The 18,212-nt window shown below is 42.0% G+C and overlaps 1 protein-coding gene across 1 annotated transcript in view; it reads left to right on the forward strand.

The window, feature by feature from the left end:
- Window positions 1-17,856, forward strand: part of LOC147733914 (uncharacterized) — a 57,642-nt gene extending 39,786 nt beyond the window's left edge. The window contains exons 2-3 of the mRNA XM_086952808.1: window positions 10,583-10,998; window positions 11,831-17,856. Of these exons, the coding sequence (XP_086808934.1) occupies window positions 10,583-10,998; window positions 11,831-11,889 (475 nt within the window). The 3' untranslated portion in view covers window positions 11,890-17,856. The remainder of the gene's footprint in view (window positions 1-10,582; window positions 10,999-11,830) is intronic.
- Window positions 17,857-18,212: the final 356 nt, after the last annotated feature.

Raw genomic sequence — 18,212 nt, forward strand, 5'->3', positions numbered from 1 at the left:
TAATGTACAATTTATCCTTCCTACCTTTCGAATAATCAGCCCAATGGAGAACCCATTTAAGTTTAGCTCCCATAATAATTTGTTTAAATTTCAAGAAGAGTATTGCACGCTTTGTCAGTAGTAGATTTGTTGACTTGAATCTTAGAAGCTACTAAAGCTTTATTATTTTTAGAGTTCTAAACTTTGCGTTCTAATTGTTTGGTGGATAAAATGGAAGCAAATTCTTTTTCTATTGCTATCCTTTTAATGAGCAACATATCCAGTAATGAAACCCCTAGAGGCAGCCTTAAAGGCACCCCAAGCAAAGTGAAGGAAAGTCTCCCCAGTAACATTGGAGGCAAAAAAGTCATGAGGTTTCATAAGAAGAAAGGAATACCTTATTGGATAATAAGTTGTTATTGAATCACCAATGAGATTTAGAAGAAACATTCGGAGGAATATCCAGATCAGCACTTACAGGGGCGTGGTTTGAGATCAGAATGGAACTTATTTCTGAATAAACTAGGTGCTGTGTTAGGCTTTACTTGGGAAAACATAGTCCATTCTAGTTTGGAAAGTGTGAGGGGCCAAGTAATAGGGAAATTCTTGGAGAGTAGGGTTATTTAGTCTACAGGAGTCACATAAAGGGTTGTGTGAAATGGTGTTCTTAAAAGGTTTGTGAACTTTGTGAGGGAGAAACTTGGTAGTTAGTGGCAGTTTCTTGCTTTGGTCTAAGGGGCTGCGCCCACCCAATTTCCTTCAGGATCAACATGCACATTTTACAATGACTATTGTAATGATTACAATAGTATTAAAAAGTTTAGTTCTGCCCAGCTGGCTGTCACTGTGACGCTCGTATCGGTGTGGGTACGAAAACCAGGCACTTTTCACAGACATATGCACTAGTGCTTGTGTCTACCTCTGTAGTTATGTTGGATTAAACCACGGCTAAACGTGTTTCAGCCCTGGCTTGCCAATCTTCAGGCCCTCCTGGGAACACCTATTATGAAGCACTGCAGGTGTCACTTATAAAAGGTAGCCCTGGGCGTTGTGAGTTTGTCCTGTCCTGCCCGTGACTACACATCAATCGCTGAGTGCTCGGGTGAAAGAGGCAGGCCGTGTGGGAAGGAGGAGGGTGCATCATGCATTCACACCTAAAGCATGTACAGTGTATCTGTTTACTTTCACTTTCTTCTTTGTCAGAGACCTGAAGTTCAGGAAGCCTGGCCAACACCATGCCTCCTTTGAGGGTAAATCGCCTCTCCTGTCCTGCCAGCATTGTACCAGGATTCTAGTCTCTTCCATGGCCTATGTTACCTCCAGCAGATATCATAGCATAATAGAGAGTAGTACAGTGGGCTAGTTAAAATAAGTATATTTGCCTTTGTTAGCCCAAAAAACAGATTTATTTATTTTAAAAAAAATCAAAGGAAGCAGGAACCCCATTATTTCAAGAAACCGATCGAAGCACTTGGCGTGTTTATGATGTAATGAGCAGCGTAAGTACATTTGAGGGACAGTTTCAAAACCTTCTAATAGAACAGTCAAACGGTCAAATACGAACAGTAGTAAAGTGCCTCAAAGAATGAAACCAAGCAAACTGTTGCTCTCTGAGAGACTTTGGATATTTGCAGCACTGTGCAAACCAACACTATGTTAAAAGGGTGGAGGTCTGTCTGTTCCCTTATCACAGAAGATGCACTGTGTGACCTGCATGTCTGTGATGACCCATTTAGCAACACACTGATGGTTGTTGTACACACCTGCCTAGTTGTGCAAATGAAAATACTTGTTTGCAATTTGCTGTCTCAGAAGACCCTTTTTTCAAAGTACCTGCATCTGTTTTGTGTGCCTGTAGAACCTGTCACCCTGCAATTCCAAGGTCTAAATGACAACCCGCATAATGTTCTGAAACTGTCAGTATTGTGTGGGTGATGCCTGGATTACCCTTCCTATGATTACTCATAAAGCAGTTGTAAGGTAATGCTGAGGTTTGAAAATAGTTAACTGAAACTGTAGGATCACAGGGTCAGGAGATACTTCTCCGTCTGACATGGTGACTCTGTTCAGAGGGACATGCTCAACATGGGCAACTTTTCATGCCTCCCCCATCGAGTCTCTGATTACGCACTAGTCAGTCAGCATTGCAGGTGTCTTAGACCTCGGATATGACTGGAGTACTAAGCTCAAACTCTTACATCATTAGAAGAGCATAAACATGGACAAAACCAGCACCGCTGCCATTGATTTGCTAATGCAGGCAAACATCCCTGAATGTCTGTGTGCGTGTTCGAATCAGCAGATTTTCTCAACGCTTCTTCTAAATGTTATGCTTCTTCTGTAGGTTTATTCTTGCAAAATGTAACTCTTATTTGTTGGTTATTATGCACTGGACCACCTCTAGATGTCTGGGTAAGTTCAAGTTGTGGTTATATCTTCATGATGGGATCCAATTGAGAGTTGTGGAATTGAGACGGACGGTAGTTTGAGATACTCACAGAGCCTGCCAGTGGGCCATATATGCTCACCCTGTCCCAGGTATGGCCTCTCTGCTGAGCACACAGGTCAAGGGTCACAGATGTGCCAATAGTAATTACCATTTCATATGACAATGGAAAAGTAAAAATATTGAGAGCTGTAAAGGAAAAGAAAGTTCAGTTTTCTCAGGTGAGGAGAGCGGTTGCATATGGGAGAGCAGGTGCATGAGAGAGAGTAATGGGTGAGTGAGAATAACCATGAGTAAATGAGAATACATGCTGTGACTGAGGGGGAGTAAGTGAGAATGACTATTAGAATAAGGGCCTAGAATACTCTGCTCACTGGAATTCAGTGCATACATTATGACCTATCAGTTACAAAGACCACAAGCCACAACTGTTGGTAGCGGAATGTCTATCAAAGAAAGGGTCCAGAATTTGATTGCAGCCTCCTCTCAAAATGAATTTTACAGTGGAATGTTGTGTAAATGTTTGAGAAAAGGTTGGGCAAGGGTGTGTATGGCCATAAACATTCGTAATTGTGAAAATTACATTATCAATTTTAAGTTGAACCATACGCCAGCTACCCTCCTCACATTCTCTTGAGAAACAAGCAAGATATTCAAATATTTATGGCATAAATTTGCCTCACCTTTTTGTGTAGAACAGTGAGTGGACAATAAAGGTCACCCACCCATTGTTTCTTTAACTTGGTAATTTCTACATCTGTGAGATAGATCTCTTGAAGTAATGCAAAGTGCCATTTTAATCTAGAAAGGTGAGATAAAACCTGTTGTCACTTTATGGGATTGTTTAAACCTTTGACATTACTTATTGTTAGTTTAAGCCGTATTTTACAAAAAGTCATGCGATAACCACAGAATTATACATAAACTACATATTTGAAAACATAATTAATATCTACTTGAGAAACAGAAGAGGATCGACAAGACAAATATGGAAAGAAGGAAAAAATAATAATGGGGCAAAAACCCCTAAATAAAGATAGAAACAGGAAGGCAACACTGGAAGTAAAAAACACCTCTGTTGCGAAAATGACAGTAATGAGGAGAAAAGTCATCCCGGGGGATGTGGAGAGTACGGAGCACCTAAAAAAGATGGAACACCGTTCAGCTCTGGCGACAGGGAACAATACAATGAACTTAAAAAAAAATTATAGATTACCACTGAAGAAAAATACGAAGGCATAAACAATAGAGAAACATTTGATGTGCATAGTCAGTAAAAAACAAAAAGATAAATGATACAGAATAAGACTTATCATGCACTACAAAGAGAGGGAGTTTATAGGAGCAGTATATAACGACAAAGGGAAGGGAACACAAGGACAGATAAAACACTCTATTAATATACAAATGGATAGAGTAGAAGGTTATGTGAGTAATTACACAAAGTGAATATAGTACCTGAAAGAAAAAACTTGGTTAATCATAATCACGAACAATATATCAGAACAGCAATCGTGTTTTGGCTGTAGCACCAATCTCCAAGAAACATTTGAAGTTAAGATGGATCATCAAAAGAGTAAGGATTCTCCTTCTAAGTGTTTTTAAAAGTGCATGGCTTGACCAAATCATATCGAATGTTCATGGACTTTAGATGTGGACAAAATTCAAGGAAGTGTTTCCGGTTGACAGCTGTTACGCTCAAAACATCATGCAAGAAATATGTCTTGTAGCCAGACCTTTGCAAGGGCCCAGCTTGGTTTGCAGCAGAAAGAATACTCCTTAAGTCAGTGTCCTGCAAAAGAATTAGAAGCAGGTGGGTTAGGACCCAAGTAATGAGCCCTTTGAATGTTTCGCAAGTTGTTATCTTGTAAATGGACAATAGGAGGGAGTGTCTTTTGTTAAAAATGAAATTGTTAGAGCCCTCTGAGTGCTCTGGTATACCATAAAGATGCAGACTGTTCCTTTCCTTTCTGTTTTTCAAATCCTCTGTGGCTTTCTTGAGTTACTCAGCATCTTTTGTAGCTGAAAAACATTTGGAATAGAATTCTCTACCTCAATGATACACTGCTCTACATTTGAAAGTCATTGATCATGCAAGGCGCATTTTCCTCACTACCTATAAGGGCAGCAATCGTTTCTACCACAAAGGGTTTTAGAGCTTAATTTTCTTCCATAGGATCCTCTAACGTGAGAGGAAGAATTGATTTGGAGGAAATATCTGTCTCCTTCTTGAGTCTTTTTTTTTGTGTGGAAGCCATCACTGAACTGACATATGAAAACTATTAGTGCCAGCCATAACAGCAGAGAAATGATCAGGGACGAGATCCCATTGGCAACTCCTGTGGCGAATAATGAGTTTGGTAGAGTTATACCCTTGGCCTCTGCTGCAAAGATCTGTCCATAAGTGGGTGTAAGGTTGCTGAATATTTATGACAGCACACCTCCTTGGGAATGCAGATATTCTTCCAGTCACAACATGAGGAAAGGAACCAACAAGGAAGCAAATCCTAAGCACTGATGAAGCTGAGGAGATCGGCGTCAAACCTTCAATTGATTAGTTACTTGGGGTGAAGGACAACTCAGCCAACAGTTATAATTAATAAAACTCCTTACAGCAACAGTGCTAATAATGAGGAGATAAGAAACTGTAATCCACTGTCATAAATGACTGCAAAAAGAATAATGACCCGTTAGATCATTAAATAATGAACCTCTCTCCACTGGGAAATATTAGCTGGGCCACAGTCCTCAATTGTGCCCTGGATTTGGATTTGGATTCGGATTTATAAAGCACCTAGCTACCCAAGGGCATCCCAGCGCTATAGTATCAGCTTAAAGTGCTCTTGAGGTGAAATTATTGGGGGAAAAGCCAGGTCTTCAGTAGCCTGCGGAATGACAGCAGGTTGGTTTCTCTACGGATGTTAAGAGGCAGGCTATTCCAGAGCTTAGGGGCATTGTAAGCGAAGCGGCGACCGCCCGTGCGCGCTTTTCTTATTCTGGGGACGCTGGCAAGAAAAAGGGAGTCCGACCTGAGCTATCTGGTGGATTTATGAGGTTTGATGAGTGGTTTTAGTATGGGTGGGCCTTTGTCTTGTAAAATTTTATGGGAAATGCATAAGGTCTTAAAAGCGATACGCTCCTGGATGGGGATCCAGTGAAGAGCTTTGAGAGAGGGTTTAGCCGAGCATCTTGATTTCGTTCCCGTGAGAAGTCCTGCTGCGACATTCTGAGCGTGCTGAAGTTTTTTGATGACAGCTAGGTATAGAGCGTTTCCATAATCCAGTCTAGAGATGATAAGGCCCTGGATGAGAATTTTTCTAGACTGGGGGTGGGATAAGGGCGAGGATCTTCCGGGCGGCACGCATGAGGCCAAAGCAAGTGCCGGCTGTCTTTCTCGCTTGGGATCTAAAGCTGAGGTCCTGGTCGAGCCAGACTCCCAGGCTCTTGATTTCATTTTTTGGAGTGGGGGAGGTGCCCATGCTGGGTGGTCAGGAGAGGGATTTAGGGAGTCTGTGTGGGTTAACTAGGAGCATGATCTCCGATTTCTCACCGTTGAGTTTTAAACGGGAGTCGCCCATCCATTTGGATATGTTATGCAGGCAGGTAGCTAGATTCTCCATGGATTGATCTGCCTGGTTCATGGAGACGACTAGTTTGGTGTCGTTGGCATACATGGCCACCTTTACGCCAAATGGTGAAACTATGTTGTCTAAGGGGGCCATGTAAATGTTAAAAAGTGTGGGGCTCAGGGACGATCCCTGAGGAACCCCACTTTGAAGGGGAAGAGCTTTGGAGTGACCATAATTGTCGGCCACTTGGAAGGTCCTGTGCTCCAGGAACGATTTTAGCCAGGCCAGGGCGGTCCCAGTGGCTCCAGTGTTGTGGAGACGGTGGAGGAGAATGGTGTGGTCCACCGTGTCGAAGGCGGCGCTCAGGTCCAGGAGGATCACTGCCTGGAAACGTCCTATAGGATTAAAAGTGCACAATTAAGTGGGGTTTGACTGAGACCTATTTAGGCGCGGCCTCGTGCTTAAAACAATGATTATATAAAGGCATATCTATTTATATAGCTTGAGGGCCAAAGATGCTGACTTAGTAATTGGGGAACTTGGTTCGAGTCTCGGCCACGGCTCAACATCCTTTGATTCTGAGCAAATCACTCAATCTCCCTGTACCTAAAAAAAAAAAAGAAAAATGTCCTTGTGCAATATAGCTGGAGCTAGTGAGAAGCGCTCCATAACTTCGGGTCGAGTTCATGCTATATAAAAATTACAATAAATAAATATCTGTGGACTGGTCTGTTCTCTGCATTCATTGGTCTCTTCTAATGTTGTCACGTTTTACTACCACCCACCATAGCTTATAACACGGGCCAAGCGGTCAGCCCACTTAGCTATTAGCTCGCTTCACTGAGTGCATATCTTATCATACCTTACTTCATGTGCACATGCTCACTTATGTATTTATCTTCTTGTGCACAATCATGTGACCAGCTTCAGTGACACGGCTGGTAGGCCAATCTCTTATTTTTTTCGCTTTCAATTCACGTTTTTGTTTCATTTTGCGAAAAGTCATTTTTAGGTGGAGCCTAGTGCAGCGCGCATGCGCTGCTTTAGGAAAACGACTCTGTCTCGGGGACTTCACAGAGAGGGGCAGAGCGAGGGGATGACTTGGCCTGAAGTGAGTGAGTGAATGGGAGAGGGAAGGAGTTTTGTCTAGGAGTAAACCTATGATTAGGGAGGGGAAGGTCCAGCCCATATTCTGAAGGCTGCTTTGCGTATGCACACTTTTCATAAAACTCGCCTCTCGTATCATATCATTATTTTTCACTGCCCACACACACAGACTCATGCTCTCACCCCACCCCTCCCTGCATCCCTCCTTTCCCTGCTAACCCCTTGCTCCTTCCCTCCTAATCATTTACTGAGCACTTTGTTTCTAGTTCATACTCACTGGCGCTTGTCTGTCTGCTCGCTATGTGCATGTGCTCACTAATTCCGCTTCAGCAACCGAGAAACAATTATTCACGTTACATCTCTGTACAGGGAACACTTCCACACTTGGAGTCGCATGCTGCTATCAGGTTATTTTTATTCCAAGTCAAATTGTAATGAAACCTCTCCACTTTCACTTATACACGTTGTCTATTTTTTCTTTCTCTTTTGCGTCACTCTACATGCCTTTATCCCCATTCCCTCTTTGGTTTTTCATTCCTCCACCTTCTCTCACCCTTTTTACACCTGTCCCTTTTTTTGCTGACACATTCTTCCTTACTACTTCTCCATCACTGTTTCACTCCATCTCACTGACTCTTTCTTTGCCCCCTCTTCTCTCTACCCCATCCTATCCACTCCAATTAGTTTCTTTGCCCTTCCCTCTTAGTCTTCCACTCTCCTTTAGTCTCTCCCTGTTTAACCTTTTCTCTTCCTCTTCTTGTAGTACTCTATTTTCTCTAGACCTTTCACTTACTCCGTTGCTCAAAATTCCCTCTCGCTAGTTCCATTGGCCTCTCCACAATGCTCTCTCCTTCTCCCTCTGCCAACTGTCTGCACATCTCTATAAGCGTTCCTCTCTCACTCAGCCCACACCTCCCCCTGTATTTTACACTCTCTTTTTCCTTCTTTTGATCTTTCTTTCAAACCTAACTCCACCTGAGAAAAATCCCTTTTTCATTCTTTCACCTCCACTATCTCTCTCCTGTCTCTATATTATTGGTTATCTTGCACTCTCTCATCTCTCAGTCCTTCTCCATGTATTTCTTCCTTAATGTATTTCTTCCTCCCCAAGTCCCCACTCCCTCTTCTACTCCTTCCTCCTCCATTCTTTACCTGTTTCTCCTTCCCATCTCTTCCTTTCACTTTCTTTTTCTTCCACCCACCTCCCTCCCCACTGATCTCTCCTTCTACTGCTTCCATATCTCATTATTCCTCTCTAGCGACACCTCTCTCCAAGCTCTACATTCCTATCACGTACTTTTCTCTCTTCCGTCGTTTGATCTCTCCCCTTCCACCTCTCCCACCGCACTATCCCACTCCCCATTTTTATCTCTGTCTTCTCCACTATCGGTTTGGTTCACTATCTTGCATTCTCTTGGTCTCTTTCTCTCACAACATTATCTCTTCAATATTTTCCACTCTCTTACATTGTTTTATTCCGCTGGTCCTCCCCTCCATCTTTCTCTCTTTAACCCGCTGTTTTACTTTCTCTCTCGCCTCCCCATCTATTCTCTCCTAATTACCAAATTCCATCTTTATATTTTTTTTAGGTTTCTTTGTCATTCATTCTCTATTGCTCCCTCTGTCTTTCTCTCCCGCTCACAAATTCTCTTTCTCCCAATTTATTTCGGTCTCTCATTTCAATATTTATTGGGATACTTTCCACCCAACTCTCTTGGACCAGAATCAGTTGTGCAATTTGGTGCATACACTCTATGCTGTCTAACCTGAACTGTCCCGGTTGCCCCCATACGATCCAGACTCTCCTTGGTTTACAGAAGTTTATGTTCCATTTTGGCATAGAATGAATAGCCATACGTGTGAGGAGTGTACAGTGAGGGTTGGCATAGCCAATAGGTCTCGCCAGTGGGACCTTATAAGTGTTTAGTAATCCAACACAATATCCTTGGTGCAACAACATCAACTGTTGCATTGCTAAACACTTATAGGGCCCCAAAGGCGAGACCTATTGGCTATGCCAATGCTTGTTTAAGTTGCCATGTTACTATTGTAGTCTACACTTGAGGTAGATCTGGGGACTTCAGGAAGGCTTCATGTTGAAGAGGATACAGAATTGTTTATTTATGTGACCTGGTGCTTAATTTGTGCAGTTGGTGTGCAATGGCGCTACTTTTGGAAGACTAGGAGTTCTTTATTGTGATCAAATTTTTATTTGGAACAAGAGAGTGAATGTCTGAAAAGTGAGTAGGAAGGAAGAAACTTAAGAAGGATAAACTGTGAAAAACGAATAATATGCTCCTACAAAGAACCAGAGATAGTGAAATAAAGACGACATATTGCAAGGGTGTTGAAGAAAGAGGCAGGAGGTGACATTAAGACTAAGCTGTTGTGTTTTGTTTAGCAGCACCTGCTCTTAAGATAAACCTTGGATCTCTGTTCTGATGTTTCCCAAATTAGGAGCGATCTTAATGCGCTACTACCCCAACCCTCAATGGGAATTGATGTACAATGTAATATACTATTTAGGAAGCTCTATAACCTTGCAATCCCAAATTGTGTGTAAATAATGAAAGTTAACAAAATTACACAAAATGCAAGGGAGAATGCACATTTCCCATCTACACCACATTATTTTGCCAAAGCTCAACGCCACCCATTCTATGCCCAAACACATGCGTCCCAACTATGAGAATAGTAAGCATTATTTACCTGGGTAGGAAGACTAAAGACCTAAGGGAGGCAGCACGTAGCTTAACGGGCAACCAATATCCCAAAGGCTCTTAGACCATCTACACGGAGAAATACCTTACTAAAAATTGCAAGTTCCCAGCCTTTGTCCAAACAAATGAAAGATTGAGCTAGTGAATATAACAAAGTTTGGCCAAGCTTCAAGTTCTCCCCTTTTTTAAAATGTTCTGCAGTAAATTCTGACTCCTGCACAGCGTATGAAGGAAGTCTGTTTATTTGTTTTATGGGTAAGTACAAGAGTGCAGGTGAACCACCTTAATCTCCATCCTGGAAGGAATAGGCAGCCAGTGCAATTCTGCTGGAATCGATTTCTTTGAGAAAAACAAAGTTATGGATGGAATGCTTTGATTAATCTCCACTCCTGGTAATTAGTAGGGCCTTCCAAGCAGACCACCATATGCCCTATTTAAAGAGTTCCCCACCTGCCTGTTCTGAAGGGAGATACCACTGTGGGGGGCTCCATTTCAAGCAATTGAGTCTTATTTAGTAGGTACCTTGTGTAAAGGGTCAGAAACCCCCCAAAAATGGCCCGACTTGCAGGATGTTTTCTCATTGTACGTAGGAGCCAATCCGCATCTTCCCTGCCTGCGATGCATCTTAGGAAAAAGGAGTGATGGTGAATGCAAAGACTTTTTAACATGAGGCCCACAGGTTCTATTGATTCATCTTTTCTGATATTTAGCCTTACAAGTCTTTCCCTAGTCTGATCATACACGTTTGTCTCCATCTTTAGAGAAGCACTAAGGATCCGTAAACCAGGCGAGCAGCTGAACACTTCTGTTTATCCTGAGGAGAACACCAGGACCAAGGCCTATCGGGTGCGTAGGAACTTGTTCGGTCCAGTGGATCATGATCTTTTGCAGCAGGACCTTCAGCGGTTCCTTCGGAATAGCATCGAGCTGGCTGGCAGGAAATGGAACTTTGACTTTGTAAGGGACACTCCATCTGTGGGCATGTTGGAATGGGAGGAGCTGGGCTACCACGAGGTACCCGCATTCTATAGAAGCCAGTGGCTAGATGGCAGTGAGAATTTTCACTGTACAGCAGCAGGACAGCAGCCATGCTGTGCTGGGATGGTGTTGAGGGAAAGAAATGGAGGTGTCGATCAGGAGAAGCAAGAAGGCAAGAAGAGACAGAAGGACATCAAAGGTAAGGACCTGTGTCAACCCTTTTCAAATGAGTTGGTAAATGAATGTATATTTTGCACAGGATTATAGCAAATAATTTGGAACAGAAGTAGGCTATGCAGTCTTTTAAAGTGATGGAGGATTTTGCGGAGGGATGACAAATCTATTTAAAAAAAATATTTTGTAATATGTATTTGCAGCTGTTAGTTAATCATAAATATAAACAAAATGCTTTTGCCCATTAATCGGTCTTCAGAGGGTCTCTTGACCTCACCCTTGTGTGGTTTCTAATACAGCATGATCTTACCAGCAGTGAAGGCGGTAGCACTGGGGGAAAGCTCTTCATATCAGAACCTGCTCCAGCTTTTAAAAGAAGCTCAGGAGTAGCTTGATTAAAGAACTATATTGAATTTGTACTTCACTGAGCCAGTCAGGGTGACTCACACTGGAGACAGTCGTATATATTTGTTGTTTTGTGCCAGTTCCACATTTATGAAAGTTTGGTAGGCTCCCAGGAATTTGAAGAGGGTTTTAGCCCAGGCCTTGCTTCCTCCAGCTTGCATTTGCAGTTCAACTAAGGTGGGACCTAGCATGAATCTTTATGAGGCAGGAATTGCTCCCTACCTGCTTTGATCTATAGACAAAAGTTGATGGCAGTTAGAGAGATGGTAATTGTGTCTTACTGAATTGGACACATGTACACCAAAAGCTGTAGCATGTCCATCAAATCATTTTACAGATCTTAAGAAACTGTTGTCTTTTTCTGAATGCCAACTTCTTTCAGACTTGACCTAGCAACCTAGAGGTGAAATGCAACAGACTTGTAACTCACTGTACTTTCTTGACTCTTGCAGAGTACTTCTCAGTGAAGAAACAAGTAATTTCCAGCAATCCATCGACCATGAAGAGCTAGGATTTTGGAAGGAGTCTACCAAGCCGATGGCCTGCAGAGTGATCGTGGACCATCAGGACTGTCATTAGTATCACTCTATGTCGAGTGATCGCCCAAGGAGCCTTGACCAGCAATTGGCTCCTAAGGAGCTTGAGAAAAGAAATGTTTGTGGGCGGTATAATGGGGTACGCAATCTACACTACACAACTTATAATCTTTCTGGCAGTTGTGGACTGAATTATGCAATTGGAAAGTTAATCGTTTTGCTATTTGGTCCTTCGACATTGATTAGTTCAGCAAATGCAGACCTAAACAAAAAATATGTAATCTTCATTTGACATTTCTTATTTACTTGTGATAGGATAGTAGTCACAGAATGTTAAACAGTCTCTTTATTTTTTCTGAGCAGTCCAGTCCCTGGCAGCAGCTTCGCTAATCTCCCCTTAAACTGCCCTGCCAGAATGGCACACCTCTGCTCGAGAGGGAGGACAGCCAGGCTGCTGACAGGGCAAGGACCCATTCGATCTTCTGGTCCCCTGGCGAGATTAATGAATGCCAGTTATGCTGGTTGCTTTGGTGATCTGAAAATCTCCTAACCAGATGTAGACTTGCACCTGCAATGTGTTTCGTTGTCACTGATTCATGGTCTACCCATGATGGGGGGGAGGCCTTGTTAATCAATCATGAAGTAAGGTACATACAAAGGTTTCATTTCTCATAAGTCATGATTAGATTTAAAAAATCTATAATATTGTATCTGAATCCCCATTAAAAGTTATGCAAAAGGAAATTGGCCAAAATGGGTTCTTTATTACAACATGCCCTTTTTTTCTGCTTCCTTTTCTTTTATGGGTGCAGCTATCTGGTGCATCTCCAAGTGAGCTTACAGACTAGAATTGCCATTTCTTTGGCCAGGTGTCATCACTGTTTCCGGTCAGTTTGGCCAAGACCGCTTGATATGGCCAACAGGAAGATCTTACTGTATGTCTTTCTAGAAGATGTTTGCTCCTGTCCTTTGTGCCGTCCAGGGGGTTAACCCACCCACTCGCAATGTGGGAGTACGGAGTTCAGGATGGTTCCATTGCCCTTCACTTTACACGAGAAGTAAGTGACAAATTCGAGACCTGGGGTGCTATAAAGAAAGCCAGCGTCTCAAGGTGGCATGCTCTATCGGCATGTCTGCAGGTTGTTCATGTGTATTTCTCTTAGCCACCGCACCCCGAAACTGAATGTTTAAAGAGTCTCATGGCGGTGGCAGGAGAATGGGATTTTTAGGGGGAAACAAACCTTTGCTTTCCTTTGTAGGGACATAAGAGATAACTGCTTCAGTATGCCTACTTGAATGTGAAGAGCATAAGATGTCCCGCTGTCTATTGTGTGAAGTAGCCATTGTAAGGAGTATGGGATAACCAATTATGCTATGCGTGATGAATTGTTGTTTTCTTGTTTATCCTAAAGTGTTTGGTTAGTGTCAGACCGATTTACCCCCAAAAAATGCAACTATTTATGCCTCCGCATGAACGTATTTTTGCATTAATGCACAAAACCTCCAAGGAATGCTGCTGGAAAGCTGTGCCAATTGCAGGGTTTTAGGCAAATAAACACATCACGTTTTTGGGTGTTATTGTTACTAGAGCGAGGAATTGTACCCACTGTATATTTCTGCATAGTGCCGTAACGAAATATGAGGGGGCCTCCCTGCAATGTACATGGAGGGGGCCCCGACCCACGACCTACCACTTTGCCCCACTGCCCAAAAAATTTGGTATATTTTTAATTGAAACTTCCAACATTTAATGAACTGCCCCTATATTGCCTAGCTCAAAGTGTGAATAAGAAAGTGAGAAACACTCTTAATATATAAGCTACGCCATTTGTAATATTGCTATCAAGAGCATATTATTTTTCTGAGACAGCTATCGGAACAATGCAAAGGAGCTGGCCTGTTGTATCAGGTACTGCCTATCACTGAAGAACAAAGAACAACTACATAGGGTCTGAATTAGAATTGACATTGAAGGAAAGTAACTTGAAACTTTGTGAGGCAATCCCAAACCTGCAATTTGACAGATTCAAATGACAAAATACACGTATAACTCAGCATCCTGCCTGCTCTAAGAAAAATAAACTGGTGTGAATTATCTGCATGCCACACACTTTTGTCTTCCACGGGTTTTGTATGATAATAACCACTCTATAGTATTTCAAATGAACTGAGGAAGCAATTTCAGTTTCTACCACAATGACTTTATTAGTAAGCAGGACAAACACAGGCAGGCATATGAGGTGAGGATGGAAACTGATTGAATGCTTCAGAACATTGAGGCAGATATTTGTCTGTATTTATCATTTCTATAGTGCAAGCCAGATTTAAGGTGCATGTAGTATAGACGGGTGCAAATAAACCATAAATAACACCTCCTGTAGGATAAAACCCACCATGTCAGCAAGGACCTAATGACAGAATCTATACTATCTGTAGCTGGTGAAGCAAAGGAAAAAGTGCTAATACTTTCAAAGTGCATAGTAAAAAGAATCAGCAAACCAACAATATGCCTAGCTTAAGTGTTTTGTAAAACAATCCTTTCTTCTTGAATCAAGGTGAAAATACTTTTAAAGTGCATGATAAAAACAAGTCCAGCAGTATGCAGAAAGGACGCCAGGTTGGTCAAACAATTCCCCCTCTGGTTTGTGCATGAAGATGCAAATATTTCAAAGTGAATGACCACCCAATAATAAGCACAGCATCATACAAAAATCAAACCAGTTTAATCAAACTATGGCCGTTTGGTTTGTGCATGAAGGTGCAACTATGTCACAGGGACTTTTTAAACAATAAGTCAGAAAGCAGCTGCATACAAAAAATCCATGTACCGTTCCCCTCACACACACAGATATCTAGTGAAGTGTCACTACTCCTGCGCAGCACTGCACATCTACCTGTAGTAGGCCATGGGTGAGTCTAGCACAAAGCATCTGAGCTTTTACAAAAAGTGAGTGAACCTGTTGGCCTCACTCCAGTGACACTGGGTAACGAGAATTTGCAATACAATAGGTCTCGCATATACTCAAGTTTAAGCTATTTGCATTGTAAATGACCATGCCAATAGCTTAAACTTGCGTAAATGTGAGATCTATTGATCTGCAAATGTTTGTTCAACTTTTAAACTCAGTGCGGCGCTGCTTCAAGGACACCCTGCTTGGTTTCTTTTTCTTTTTTTTTTTACTTTAACACTGAGCGCGGTATCCTTGAAGCGGCGCTGAGCTCAGTTTTAAAGTTAAAAAAAAAAGAATTATAAAAACAGCACGGTGTCCCTGAAGCAGGCACCGCACTCACTATGAAAGTAAAAAAAAAAAATATTCAACAGAGCGCAGTGTCCCAAAAGTGGACGCCACCCTCAACATGAAAAATTAATAAAATTGAAAATGATTTCCTAAAGTGGGCGCTGCAATCATTATGCAAATTCCCCAAGGAGCAAGCCGCCATTGTCCCCATCAGTGGCAATAACAAAAATAGTGCTCACCGTATAGACACCGCAGGCCTTGTAAACAACCAAGTAAAAGGTCCAGTCGTTATGGGCTGTAACAAATGGAGACAAGGCGGTACCAAGGAGGGACTAACAAGCCCATTTACAAATCAGAAGCCACCATTTAAGAAGGACAATGACACAAAGCCAATGACAAATATTGTCGGAGAGTGGGAGACGCTTCAACAACATACCCGAATACAGCATACCTCGCAGAGCGAACAGCACAAGGGTGCTGTCGCCAGGCTCAACCTAAAAAGGACCTGTTCACTCACAGTATGCTGCCACCACCTCCCTTGCTTAACTCCTAGTTAAGGCGGTAGCCTACCACCACTATGACGGTAGCACTTTGGGTGCCCCTCCTGGTCCAACAAGACTGGCCTATTGCATTGGCACACCCAAATAATTTGGGCTCACCTATGACAAAAGAATCAGCATTAAGGATCTAGACAGCAGTACAGTAGATCCCTCTGGGCAGAGGTAGACATGTAGACTATGTAAATACCAAATTCTAAAAAAGTCATTTGAATGCAATTATTAAGGCATTTCTTGCAATGATCAAGATTATGATTGTAAGTTTTGAAAACCTCTCTCTGAAACCATACTAGTGTAGACAAATAGCTTGTTATTCTTCTCTTCAAGCCTGAAGGTGAGCAATTGAGGCTTTCTATATCATCTCCTCTTACTTTATTGTCTATTTTGAGTTTCTTCCTGCTAAGAAAAATCAACTGTAGGTGAGCACTGACATTTTTCGTCAAGATTAAAATGTTTTGCAAATCTCTTTTGAATGCTAAATTGGTATTTCACAGTATGGTTATAAAAGTAGAACACGCTGCAGTCATGGGTCATAGGTAGGCACTCAGGGGAAGTCAGTTCATGGTGTCACTACAAATGGCGCAGAAAAAAGAAATGGGTTTAAATCGAAGGAAAAAGGAGACCCCAACATACATCTGGTTCCCAGGTTACATTGGTATCATGTGTGAAATGATGGGCCTTCCATGGGTCATGCTAGAATAACCAGAGTCAGCCATGACAGGAGCATTTATGGTGTTCACTCTGGTTTCCCTGTCCTTAACAGAGAAATTTTATGGCATGGGCAAAGTGGGATCTGGCCCATGGCCTCAAGCTTTTGCCCCCCCCCCTCCCCCTGATGCAGCTGGCTCTGTTCTGTAGAGAGTCTAGCCCTGACGACCTTAAATAATAAAAAAAAATGCAGTTTTTCTTTCATATATTTTTTACATGGGGAATGTATGAAAGTCTATTACATTTTTCATGGAATGTTTCATGAAAAATCCATAAAAAATTGTTTTAGATCACACTAGGACCTAACGGATGAGAAATGGGCGGCGTAACAAGATTATTTGCAGTAATATTAGTGAGCTGCTGCTGTGTAACAATATTGAAAACATACCATCACTATCCCTGAATATTAGATGTAAATCCATTTAGAATTTGAAACAAAGCAGGCATGAAAGAGCTGAAACTGAATCATAAATTCAAAGCTGCTCCAACAGGGGCCCCAAAAATCCTTAAGATGTATCTGGTCCTTAATCATTGGCGCGGTGCTTGGCGTATATTTCTTCAAGCAAATGAGGGCTATGAATTAGCTGACCTTCTAAAGTCGATACATTTTACGTGCACTACACTCTTGCATCAAGGGCGAGTGTTTTATGCTGGATCCTCCCTATTATACTCACATGCGCAGTTTAGTCTAGCATTGCACCACTGTAACTTTATTTCTTTGATGCAGACTTACTTTAAAAGATGGGAGCACAGAGTTTATAAAAATAAATACTCCTGCATTGAGAAGTGGTTGAAAGGAAGAGGGAGAATGCATAGCTTTAGAAATAAAGCAGTGTGAGCATGAGTAAACGGCATTTCCTAATGCCCTGCAGACACTGTCAAGGTTAGAATTCCAGCTGAACAGTTTTTGACTACTGTTTTTGTTTCTATTTATTTACTGAATCTAGTTCGTAAAGTGATAAACGGCTCAATCTGCATATTTAATAGCTCACCTATTGCTTGCAGGCTGCTTCTGCAGAGCCCATGGAGACCGGCACATGGGGCTGGTGCCATTGCACATATAGTTTAGAGTCCGCACATGACCCACCCTGCCCCACTCTGCAGGCAACTGCGTGATGATGTTCCTTCCCGTACTATGTGGGACTTTCATTTGCGTGACTGTATTCAGCCGTGGTGTACAATTGTACAGATGTACATTAATTTAGCCCTTAGACATCCAGGAGGCATAAACTCTGCCATTTTCAGTCACGAACATACAGAGTCGGCAAAAATATCTTTGTGAATCGGACCCAAGGTGTCTAAAATTGCATCAATAACGTTTTGTGCATTTACCTTTTGCAGTGGTGTCAAACTGTATTCTGTGTTTGCCGTGGATTTTTTTAACACTTTGTGACGTGAACTTTATTAAATAAACCAGCAGTTGTGTCTGCAACTCACACCCCTGTGTACTTAAGTAATTTTGCGGCAGTGTGCTTGCAGCTGATACATTTTGACTGTTTGCTTGGAGGGGGGGGGGGGGTGTCTCTTGTTTTGTGGTATCAACTGTACTAACCTATCAGAGGTCATTTTTTATTAAACGTAGCTCCATAAACAGTGTTTTGAAAACCACTGTTCTATAATATTCATCGGATAGAAGAATTGGGTTTACTTTTTCTAACTCTGAAGTGAAGGCCTTTTGTATTTTAATCTTTAGTGACATTCCTTGCCCTTTTCCAGGAGTCCATTAGTGAAGGATGTTCCAACACAGATATTTAAGAACAAAAAAACCAACCCTTTCAGGGTTTCTTTCAAAAG

This window comes from Lissotriton vulgaris, chromosome 1_2, assembly GCF_964263255.1.
Source record: "Lissotriton vulgaris chromosome 1_2, aLisVul1.2, whole genome shotgun sequence".
NCBI classification, from domain to species: Eukaryota; Metazoa; Chordata; class Amphibia; order Caudata; family Salamandridae; genus Lissotriton; species Lissotriton vulgaris.